Source organism: Oncorhynchus kisutch, linkage group LG19 (assembly GCF_002021735.2).
Source record: "Oncorhynchus kisutch isolate 150728-3 linkage group LG19, Okis_V2, whole genome shotgun sequence".
In the NCBI taxonomy this organism is placed as follows: Eukaryota; Metazoa; Chordata; class Actinopteri; order Salmoniformes; family Salmonidae; genus Oncorhynchus; species Oncorhynchus kisutch.
In genome coordinates this window covers 51,420,864-51,432,832 of record NC_034192.2, presented here as the reverse complement: position 1 = coordinate 51,432,832, position 11,969 = coordinate 51,420,864, and the positions used below count along the sequence as shown (strand labels likewise).

At 43.9% G+C, this 11,969-nt stretch overlaps 1 protein-coding gene across 1 annotated transcript in view; it reads right to left on the bottom strand.

Moving 5' to 3' along the window:
- Positions 1–6,036: 6,036 nt before the first annotated feature.
- nrg2b (neuregulin 2b) overlaps positions 6,037–11,969 on the bottom strand; it is a 58,050-nt gene continuing 52,117 nt past the window's right edge. Inside the window, exons 7-12 of the mRNA XM_031798665.1 lie at positions 11,309–11,411; positions 10,614–10,749; positions 10,041–10,171; positions 9,602–9,820; positions 9,263–9,446; positions 6,037–9,080 (exon numbers count right to left, since the gene is read on the bottom strand). Of these exons, the coding sequence (XP_031654525.1) occupies positions 8,607–9,080; positions 9,263–9,446; positions 9,602–9,820; positions 10,041–10,171; positions 10,614–10,749; positions 11,309–11,411 (1,247 nt within the window). The 3' untranslated portion in view covers positions 6,037–8,606. The remainder of the gene's footprint in view (positions 9,081–9,262; positions 9,447–9,601; positions 9,821–10,040; positions 10,172–10,613; positions 10,750–11,308; positions 11,412–11,969) is intronic.

Sequence of the window (11,969 nt, the reverse complement as noted above, 5' to 3'; positions counted from 1 at the left end):
TCAATGAAACATGGTGAAGCCCCAAAATTGCCCTCGCTAGAAGCATGTGTTTCAGACATAAGGAAGTGGATGGCTGCAAACTTTCTACTATTAAACTCGGACAAAACAGAGATGCTTGTTCTAGGTCCCAAGAAACAAAGAGATCTTCTGTTGAATCTGACAATTAATCTTAATGGTTGTACAGTCGTCTCAAATAAAACTGTGAAGGACCTCTGCTTTACTCTGGACCCTGATCTCTCTTTTGAAGAACATATCAAGACCATTTCGAGGACAGCTTTTTTCCATCTACGTAACATTGCAAAAATCAGAAACTTTCTGTCCAAAAATGATGCAGAAAAATTAATCCATGCTTTTGTCACTTCTAGGTTAGACTACTGCAATGCTCTATTTTCCGGCTACCCGGATAAAGCACTAAATAAACTTCAGTTAGTGCTAAATACGGCTGCTAGAATCCTGACTAGAACCAAAAAATTTGATCATATTACTCCAGTGCTAGCCTCTCTACACTGGCTTCCTGTCAAAGCAAGGGCTGATTTCAAGGTTTTACTGCTAACCTACAAAGCATTACATGGGCTTGCTCCTACCTATCTCTCTGATTTGGTCCTGCCGTACATACCTACACGTACGCTACGGTCACAAGACGCAGGCCTCCTAATTGTCCCTAGAATTTCTAAGCAAACAGCTGGAGGCAGGGCTTTCTCCTATAGAGCTCCATTTTTATGGAACGGTCTGCCTACCCATGTCAGAGACGCAAACTCGGTCTCAACCTTTAAGTCTTTACTGAAGACTCATCTCTTCAGTGGGTCATATGATTGAGTGTAGTCTGGCCCAGGAGTGGGAAGGTGAACGGAAAGGCTCTGGAGCAACGAACCGCCCTTGCTGTCTCTGCCTGGCCGGTTCCCCTCTTTCCACTGGGATTCTCTGCCTCTAACCCTATTACAGGGGCTGAGTCACTGGCTTGCTGGGGCTCTCTCATGCCGTCCCTGGAGGGGGTGCGTCACCTGAGTGGGTTGATTCACTGTTGTGGTCATCCTGTCTGGGTTGGCGCCCCCCCCCCCCTTGGGTTGTGCCGTGGCGGAGATCTTTGTGGGCTATACTCAGCCTTGTCTCAGGATGGTAAGTTGGTGGTTGAAGATATCCCTCTAGTGGTGTGGGGGCTGTGCTTTGGCAAAGTGGGTGGGGTTATATCCTTCCTGTTTGGCCCTGTCCGGGGGTGTCCTCGGATGGGGCCACAGTGTCTCCTGACCCCTCCTGTCTCAGCCTCCAGTATTTATGCTGCAGTAGTTTGTGTCGGGGGGCTGGGGTCAGTTTGTTATATCTGGAGTACTTCTCCTGTCCTATTCGGTGTCCTGTGTGAATCTAAGTGTGCGTTCTCTAATTCTCTCCTTCTCTCTTTCTTTCTCTCTCTCGGAGGACCTGAGCCCTAGGACCATGCCCCAGGACTACCTGACATGATGACTCCTTGCTGTCCCCAGTCCACCTGGCCATGCTGCTGTTCCAGTTTCAACTGACCTGAGCCCTAGGACCATGCCCCAGGACTACCTGACATGATGACTCCTTGCTGTCCCCAGTCCACCTGGCCATGCTGCTGCTCCAGTTTCAACTTCCACCTGACTGTGCTGCTGCTCCAGTTTCAACTGTTCTGCCTTATTATTATTCGACCATGCTGGTCATTTATGAACATTTGAACATCTTGGCCATGTTCTGTTATAATCTCCACCCGGCACAGCCAGAAGAGGACTGGCCACCCCACATAGCCTGGTTCCTCTCTAGGTTTCTTCCTAGGTATTGGCCTTTCTAGGGAGTTTTTCCTAGCCACCGTGCTTCTACACCTGCATTGCTTGCTGTTTGGGGTTTTAGGCTGGGTTTCTGTACAGCACTTTGAGATATCAGCTGATGTACGAAGGGCTATATAAATAAATTTGATTTGATTTGATTGAGACACAATTATGTCACTGCCCCAGCAGAAACCAAGATTGTACAGTGGGGCAAAAAAGTATTTAGTCAGCCACCAATTGTGCAAGTTCTCCCACTTAAAAAGATGAGAGAGGCCTGTAATTTTCATCATAGGTACACTTCAACTATGACAGACAAAATGAGAAAAAAAATCCAGAAAATCACATTGTAGGATTTTTTATGAATTTATTTGCAAATTATGGTGGAAAATAAGTATTTGGTCAATAACAAAAGTTTATCTCAATACTTTGTTATATACCCTTTGTTGGCAATGACAGAGGTCAAACGTTTTCTGTAAGTCTTCACAAGGTTTTCACACATTGTTGCTGGTATTTTGGCCCATTCCTCCATGCAGATCTCCTCTAGAGTAGTGATGTTTTGGGGCTGTTGCTGGGCAACACAGACGTTCAACTCCCTCTAAAGATTTTCTATGGGGTTGAGATCTGGAGACTGGCTAGGCCACTCCAGGACCTTGAAATGCTTCTTACGAAGCCACTCCTTCATTGCCCGGGCGGTGTGTTTGGGATCATTGTCATGCTGAAAGACCCAGCCACGTTTCATCTTCAATGCCCTTGCTGATGGTAGGCTTTGTTACTTTGGTCCCAGCTCTCTGCAGGTCATTCACTAGGCCCCCCCGTGTGGTTCTGGGATTTTTGCTCACCGTTCTTGTGATCATTTTGACCCCACGGGGTGAGATCTTGCGTGGAGTGGTCTTGTATGTCTTCCATTTCCTAATAATTGCTCCCACAGATAATTTTGCACGCCCAATTTTTCAGTTTTTGATTTGTTAAAAAAGTTTGAAATATCCAATAAATGTCATTCCACTTCATGATTGTGTCCCACTTGTTGTTGATTCTTCACAAAAAAATACAGTTTTATATCTTTATGTTTGAAGCCTGAAATGTGGCAAAAGGTCGCAAAGTTCAAGGGGGCCGAATACTTTCGCAAGGCACTGTATATATTTTCCCAGTTTCACCTTGATCTAACACTAATCAATGACTCACTAATCAATGGTTTGTTATCAGCATTGTATCAGTGCTTTATCTGTGGAACATTGTGTTGTACATAGACAATCTTCCCAGGCATTTATTTTTAACTGTCTCTGACTGTTGAGGGTTTCAATGCCTGTCAGGTAGAACTGGAGTTACGAGATGTGCAAACACCTGCTCAACTGCATGCCCAAATCACTGCAATGTATGGAATGTTAAGCATTATGTCAAAGTGTGTGTTGCAACAACAAGGGCAGAAACAACCTTGACTAAACAGATTGAGACACAGTTATGTCACTGCCCCAGCAGAAACCAAGATTGTACAGTGGGGCAAAAAAGTATTTAGTCAGCCACCAATTGTGCAGGTTCTCCCACTTAAAAAGATGAGAGAGGCCTGTAATTTTCATCATAGGTACACTTCAACTATGACAGACAAAATGAGAAAAAAAATCCAGAAAATCACATTGTAGGATTTTTTATGAATTTATTTGCAAATTATGGTGGAAAATAAGTATTTGGTCAATAACAAAAGTTTATCTCAATACTTTGTTATATACCCTTTGTTGGCAATGACAGAGGTCAAACGTTTTCTGTAAGTCTTCACAAGGTTTTCACACATTGTTGCTGGTATTTTGGCCCATTCCTCCATGCAGATCTCCTCTAGAGTAGTGATGTTTTGGGGCTGTTGCTGGGCAACACAGACGTTCAACTCCCTCTAAAGATTTTCTATGGGGTTGAGATCTGGAGACTGGCTAGGCCACTCCAGGACCTTGAAATGCTTCTTACGAAGCCACTCCTTCATTGCCCGGGCGGTGTGTTTGGGATCATTGTCATGCTGAAAGACCCAGCCACGTTTCATCTTCAATGCCCTTGCTGATGGTAGGCTTTGTTACTTTGGTCCCAGCTCTCTGCAGGTCATTCACTAGGCCCCCCCGTGTGGTTCTGGGATTTTTGCTCACCGTTCTTGTGATCATTTTGACCCCACGGGGTGAGATCTTGCGTGGAGTGGTCTTGTATGTCTTCCATTTCCTAATAATTGCTCCCACAGTTGATTTCTTCAAACCAAGCTGCTTACCTATTGCAGATTCAGTCTTCCCAGCCTGGTGCAGGTCTACAATTTGGTTTCTGGTGTCCTTTGACAGCTCTTTGGTCTTGGCCATAGTGGAGTTTGGAGTGTGACTGTTTGAGGCTGTGGACAGGTGTATTTTATACTGATAATAAGTTCAAACAGGTGCCATTAATACAGGTAACGAGTGGAGGACAGAGGAGCCTCTTAAAGAAGAAGTTACAGGTCTGTGAGAGCCAGAAATCTTGCTTGTTTGTAGGTGACCAAATACTTAATTTCCACCATAATTTGCTAATAAATTCATAAAAAATCCTACAATGTGATTTTCTGGATTTTTTTTTCTCATTTTGTCTGTCATAGTTGAAGTGTACCTATGACGAAAATTACAGGCCTCTCTCATCTTTTTAAGTGGGAGAACTTGCACAATTGGTGGCTGACTAAATACTTTTTTGCCCCACTGTATGTGTTCACTACAGTCCATTTGCTTTGAGAGATAAGTCCTCTCTGTGTATCAGGAATGAGGTGTGCTCCATACATCTGTATTCAGTATAAACAGAGTTGGTGGATCTTATTCAACAAGAAGATGAGACATCTGATGAATTCATCACGTGTGTCTACATTGACATTGACATGCTAGTCATTTAGCAGACTCTTATCCAGATCGACTTACAGTTAGTGCATTCATCTTTCTGTACAGCACTTTGAGATATCAGCTGATGTACGAAGGGCTATATAAATAAATTTGATTTGATCTTAAGAGGGCTCGGTGATACAACCACATACCACAGTACTGGGACATTTTGACTAGAGAACATTACCTCTCTCTTTGAGGCCGTTCAACCTGTCTGAGAAGTGTGTCTGAGTTTGGGCGTGAGGGTGTGAGATCACTACCATAATGTCTCCTAATTATGCACTTCATTTATCTATTTGATGCTTGTCATGAAATCAGTGGTGTAAAGTATTTAAGTAAAAATACTTTAAAGTACTACTTAGGTAGTATGACTTTAACTTTTCCTACACTACATTCGTAAATAAAATAATGTACTTTTTACTCCATACATTTTCATTGACACTCAAAAGTACATTTTGAATGCTTAGCAGGACAGTACAATGGTCCAATTCACGCTCTTATCAAGAGAACATCCCTGGTGATCCCTACTCCCTCTGATCTGGCAGACTCACTAAACACAAATGCTTAGTTTGTAAATGATGTCTGAGTGTTGGTGTGTGCCTGTGGCAATCCATCAATAAAAAGAAAGAAAGAAGATAACTGTGCCATCTGGTTTTCTTAATATAAGGAATTTGAAATTATTTATACTTTTACTTTTGATTCTTAAGTATATTTTGGCAATTGCATATACTTTTGATTCTTAAGTATATTTAAAACCCAATACTTTTAGACTTTTACTCAACAAGTGTTTTACTGGGTGACTTTTACTTGGGTCTTTTTTCTATAATTAAGGTATCTTTACTTTTACTTAAGTATGACAATTGGGTACTTTTTTCACCACTGCATCAAATCAAGATGACCATCTAAGTAACGGAGTTTAGCCTAGTAGAACGGTAGATCAGATGAATCATGCCAGCAATATTCCAGGCAATAAAAATCATACCTATCCGTAATCAGAGAATATCCACACTAAGGAAGGAACAACTTTGCGGGAAAAACCTGTTTGATCTATAAAAGGGAGGGAAAAGGGAAACTGGTTACGTGTGAGGATGCAATATACTTTGCTGGGGTAGAAAATATGAATCTGAAAAGGAAGAGATAAAACGTGAAAATATTGCCACCTAGTGGCTAGAAGTTTTCAAAGTCTATTTCGCTGGATTGACCCTTACCTGTCACACAGATGAATGGGATCAGCATAAAGCAGAAGAATTATTATCAGTTTGATAGACAATCATAAATTGGCAGATAAAACTAGCTTCTGACGTAAGATTGAGAATCCCCCCTACACATTGAGGGTCAATGAAGGAGGAGGCCTCTTCTTTGTGATAGAGAATGACAACACTTTCAAAATGGTAGGAATAAAGATTTATTTTCATATGAAGAGGTGGTTTGGATTTTTCTTTTTCTTTTTTACAAGTATGTTTTGATAAAACTTGCAAAAAACTTCTAGCATATTCCAAGAATGGAGACATGAGAAAAGGGGATTTATTGCTGAATGTTAAAATGAAGACACTTTTCACTGAGTGGAAAACGATTTGCTTGCTTCTTTTCCCATGCACCCAACTACCTGGACCGCTAGGACATGCAGGGGGCAGGGGGAGAAGAGAGGGAGAGGGGGCGTAAAGGAGATGAGGACAACTGCTGTAAAAACACTGTGTGTGTATGTGCCGTGTTGAAGGGTGTGTGTTGTGTTTAAGTGTGTGTGTGTGTGTGTGCGCGTGCATGCGTGTGTGTGTGTGTGTGTGCGTGCGTGAGAGAAAGAGAGAGTAAATGTGGAAGGTAGGAAATATTGGTTGCAAGGGAAGGAGGTAAGGGGGGATTTTACATTTGAACTACCACTAGAAGCACACTACCGTCACTGGCAGTATCCTACATTGCAATTCCCAGATTGAATACAGTGATACTAAGACAAACTAGCCAGAACTTTGGGCCATGAAAATAACATGTATATCTCTAAATGATATTCCACAATAATCCTCTGAATTCATCAAAGGAGTTGGTTGTCATTTTTTATATGGTACTTATTATAACATTTTTTTGTGATACATGCATCTCCTGTGAGACTCTACTGGTAAAGGGGCAAATTAAAATTTTCATTTAAAACCAACTCATGGGGACTCATGTATTTTACACAATGCCCTGTTTCTTTTAGGTAGAGGAGCGGGATGCTCTCTGTCCATTTAATCTCATAGTATTTCTGAGGTGCACCCTTTCTGAGGAATGCCTGTAACCCATAGCAGAGTGGACAAGCTGTTGTAATGTGTAAATCTAACATATCCCATGATAATAGATTATGTCATAATCTATGATGTCATTGGCAAGAGGGCGGGGTCGGACAGAGACAGACACATATCAGATCATTCAGTCAATATGACCAAGCAAGGTATACTTGTGTTAATAATAAAGGTATAGGAATGCAAAAAAGGATGCAATAATCGATAATACCATACCGTCTGTTGGCTATGATTAAAAAAAGACAAACCGAACAGACTCAAACACACTGCAGTGAGTCAGTCAACGTAGGAGAGACTTTAAAATGAACCTGTGTCACTTGTCACAGCACACAGCAAACCAGTGCCATCATCACTACGAGCCAATATCATCATCATCATCATCACAGAACAAACCTGTCTCATTACACTGTCATAGAACAATCATCCAAGAGCCTCAACATGAACTCCATATCAGCGGATTTTTGGCATTTTTAAAACCCACTTTTTTTTTTCAAGTTTCAAGAGTTTCCATAGCTCCATACTATATCACAGATGAAAACAGACAAGGAAGAGGGACATAATGGATCTGGCCTATGGACCATGGTGATTCTTGGGAAATGGAGTCTTTTTCTTGATGGGATGTGAAAGTCCTGAGACACAATGCGGCTTTAGTTAAGCTGCTGGCATAGGAATGGGGGAGGGCAGTCCATGTAGGCCAGAATCAGGCTGGATTTACTGGATTGGTAGGATTGGCAGCTCCCTGGCCAATGAATGCTCATGGATGGAGGTTTTACAGTGCAATGGAGCTTCTGGCAGCATGACGATTGGCCGGTTGAGTATGTCAGTTTAACAGTGACTACACCCTCATAGCTGAATGGACACTCATGTCTCCCTTGCTGTGACCAGACTACAACTCATCATGGAGTGCGTACACACCTGCATGCACACGCACACACACACCACAACCGTCACCTACACTCATTCCCATTTAAAAACCCTGAACACCTGTGCAGGTACCTTGGATCACCTGCATTCCTCTGAAACAATACACAGACGATGACAGGCGGACGGATGATGACATGAATGACTGATGTGAGTTAGTTGGAGCGACTCATCAAAAACTAGCGCTTCACTTCCTGTACCAGGACAAGACATCACATCCAGTTGCGTCTGTGATACATGTCCCCCGTGAAAAAACAACTGCGTGTGGATCATACTCATGTAAACATACACCGTTACACAGGGGTGACTCATATTGCATGATGCCAGAATCATATCACAGTTCAAACAGGGAGATCCTAAATCAGAGCAAGTCAAAGTAAAGAGGTCTATAAAATGAGGAGTCTGTATTAGAAAGGCTACAAAAACTCAACTGGACCTCTGGCTTCAGCACACAGCAAAAGGCACCACAATATTATTCTATTATCTAACTTGTGAAAAAATTGGCACGTAATCATTTTTTTCTCTCATAACGCTGTAAATCAAAAACTTTACATATAAATATTTTTCCCTATAAAAAAAGTCTTTGCTGTTAGCTAGTAGACAATTTTTGCTGAAATGAAAATAAATATTTCATTTATTTAGAATATCTGTCTGTTATACAAAATAAAAATATTTCTCCTAGGTGCAGGTCTCTACTCCACTGTTGTCTTTAGGTGGGTCAGGGGGGTCGGGGTCAGGGGTTAGAGGTCAGTGGTCAAGGCGGGCGGGTCTTAAAGGGGTGTGTTGTCATTTTTGGAGGAGCGCGACTGGGAGCTTTTACTGTGTCCGTTGCTGCGGGTGCTTGGCCGCCCCTGCGCCCGGTGAGTCCGTGTGTCGGCGGTCGGGGCAGGGGCGGTAGATGATCGGTACCCACGTTCACATGGCTCCATGTTCATGTTCTGCATACTGAGGAAAGGAGTGCTCTCTCCTTGCCCCTCCTCTTCCTCTTCCTCCTCCTCTGATTGGCTGAAGCTCTGAGAGCTGTTGTCCCGTAGGCCCATTGCACGCTGGGAGACATGTCCATTGAGGCGGTTCCGACGCGGGCGCCGGCGGCTCCTGATTGGTTCACGGGAGGAGGCGTACTCCTGCGTGGTCTCATAGGCCTCGTCGTCAGGGAGATGATAGGGGCTGGATGGAAGGCTGCCCGTGCTCTCTGTCAGGTAGGGTTGGCGAGGGCGACGGGGTTGCCGGTACAACCGTCCATCCTGCAGGGACAGAAGCAGAGAACGTCACACACAAGATACTCTAGTCTACAACTAACAACATCATACACTACTTACAACAACAAGGAAGTGGAAAATATGACTCATGAGTCACAGTTGTAAAATGGCCTGCTTTCTGCCATATGTGTAGTCGCTAGTGAGTGTACTGGCAGGGTCATGGTCACCTGGGGGCATCTCAGTAGGGGCTGGTCGTCATCCCGCTGGTAGTCTGCGGCGGCGGGCGGCAGGGCGAGGGCGTGGCCTGTGTTGGGGGATGTGATTTGGAAGGTGGGCACTTGGGGGGGCAGTGGGGGGTAGTGGAACTCAATGGGCGACAGACGGGCTGGTGTGGTCAACGCTGACACGTACCTGTGGGGAGGGGAGGGGGGAAACAGAGACACACACACACACAAAACTGTATTAAATCTAGTTCAGAGGCCCAAAACTGAGACAGTAGACAAGTAGTCATTCTGTAGTTTATACAAGTACACATCGTGGGCAAACATTCATACTAGTCATCCCACCTGTCACTGTGAGGTGAGTCTCTCAGAGAGTCGTAGGAGTCTCCATACTGCAGGCTGGCTCCCTCAGAACAGCCCCAGTAGGCGGCCCTCCGTGCCCGTGCCTCCATGCAGGTCGGGCTGCTGCATTTACTGGTGCCCACTGATGAGGAGAGCGCCCCCGACTGGCAGTCTGAGTTCATACTGTCTGTCCTCTCTATACTCCACGTCCGCTCCTCATGTCTGCGGGGAGAGGGGAGAGAGAGAAACAGAGATGGAAGTAAGTAACAAGAGGACTTGATGAAATTTCTGAGACACAGAAATGTCCTGATGTGTGTGTGCTTGTGTGTGTGTCTATGTGTGTGTGTGTCTATGTGTGTGTGTGCTTGTGTGTGTGTGTCTATGTGTGTGTGTGTGTGTGTCTATGTGTGTGTGTCTATGTGTGTGTATGCCACTACAGCACCTGGAGTTGTGGGAGACTGTAGATGAGTGGTGGGATCTGGTGGACATTCGGCTTCCTGCGTAGTTTACAGCTTCTTCTGGTCCATGCTGTATAATACTACACTCTGTGGTAGGAGCGTTCTTTGAGATGTACTGTGAAAGGAAGAGAGAGATATGCATTGTGGGAGCTGTATAGGTATGGGCGATATGGCAATCTGTCTCTCTCTCCCACGGCTGGCAGACAGTCCTGGCTCTAGACGTATGCTGTGTCGGCAGGCTTCCGGCCAAACTGGAATAAGAACGTGTTATAACACCCGTTACAATCAAAATAATTATGTTTCTGAGCCTGAGGTATCTTGTAGGCCCTGTACACACTCAGTTTGTACAACTGGTGTACAATGCATTTGACAAAACAATTGTGATCCAACGGAAGGTTTGTCTGCGCAAAAGTGTGGAGACACCACACCGCAAGTGTTTTTATGCAGACAAACTCTCTGTAGTATAACAGAAATAACCATTGTATCACAACCGTTGTGTCAAATGTGTTGTACATCAGTTGTACAACCTGAGTGTGTACGGGGCCGTAGTGACTCACGTCCACCATGGGGATCTCTTCAGCCCCTGGCCCAGGGTGGTTGGGACCGTTAGCCAGCATGCGGTTGGGCTGCTCCACACACTGGTTCTGGTTGACGTTCTGGTTCAGGTGGCCATGTATCTTCTTCCTCTGTTTCCTGTAGGACATACGCAAGAAAAAGTGTAATGTGTTTTTGTTCTAGAAGACATTGAGGAAGATAGTAGATAAGAACAGAAAAAGTGTAATGTGTTAGTGTTCTAGAAGACATTGAGGAAGATAGTAGATAAGAACAGAAAAAGTGTAATGTGTTAGTGTTCTAGAAGACATTGAGGAAGATAGTAGATAAGAACAGAAAAAGTGTAATGTGTTATTGTTCTAGAAGACATTGAGGAAGATAGTAGATAAGAACAGAAAAAGTTTATCAGAAAATGTATATAAATACAAACTACAGTTTGACAGGAATGCAGTCATTTTACAAATTCTGTTCTGTCTGTCATTGAAATATCTGGCTTCAAACATTAACACGTTTCAAGAATATATATAATTAGTTAGTAAAGCTCATCTAAGAAGTTTAAAAGCTTAATTTCCGACTGTGACATTGTAGCTGTGATCACTGGCAGTCAGTGAATGCCTCCTGGGCTCTGTGAGGAACTGGTTGAAATCATTTCAACCAGTTATGCCCGGCTGGGTGGACTCTGTACAGTACCAGTACGTACTTGGTTTTGCAGTATGCCACCACACAGACCATGCCCACTACCAACAGTGCCACACAGATGCCTGTGATGGTCAACACCCGCCGCTGGTACAGCTCCTCTGCCTCTGTGAACAAACCACACACACACACACACACACACACACACACACACACACACACACACACACACACACACACACACACACACACACACACACACACACACACACACACACACACACACACACACACACACACACACACACACACACACACACACACACACACGTGTGAGCGCTACTCTACGGAAATAATCAAACAAAAGCTAACTCAGCACCTCCTCTTTCCCTCCATACTCATCACTAACCTCTGACCTCTAACCTCCCTGAAATTAACCAATCGTCTTTCTCCTCCAGCTTAGTAGTGCTAACCTTAGACAAAACAAAAACTAACCATGATGGTACCAACCCTGTAGGCTAACAGTGGCTTAGCCACAACATAGACTGTTTCAGTCAGGGTGGTGCTTATATTTGTCCTGTTTCATACATGTACAAGTGTGTAACAGTTCAACAGTTCAACAATAGTAGACTCTTTTTTTTACTGGCAATGTTTGCTTCTGTAGGCTTACTGTATGTCAAGTTCAAACAATCTCTCAGAAACTAGGCCTCATCCTACATAGACCT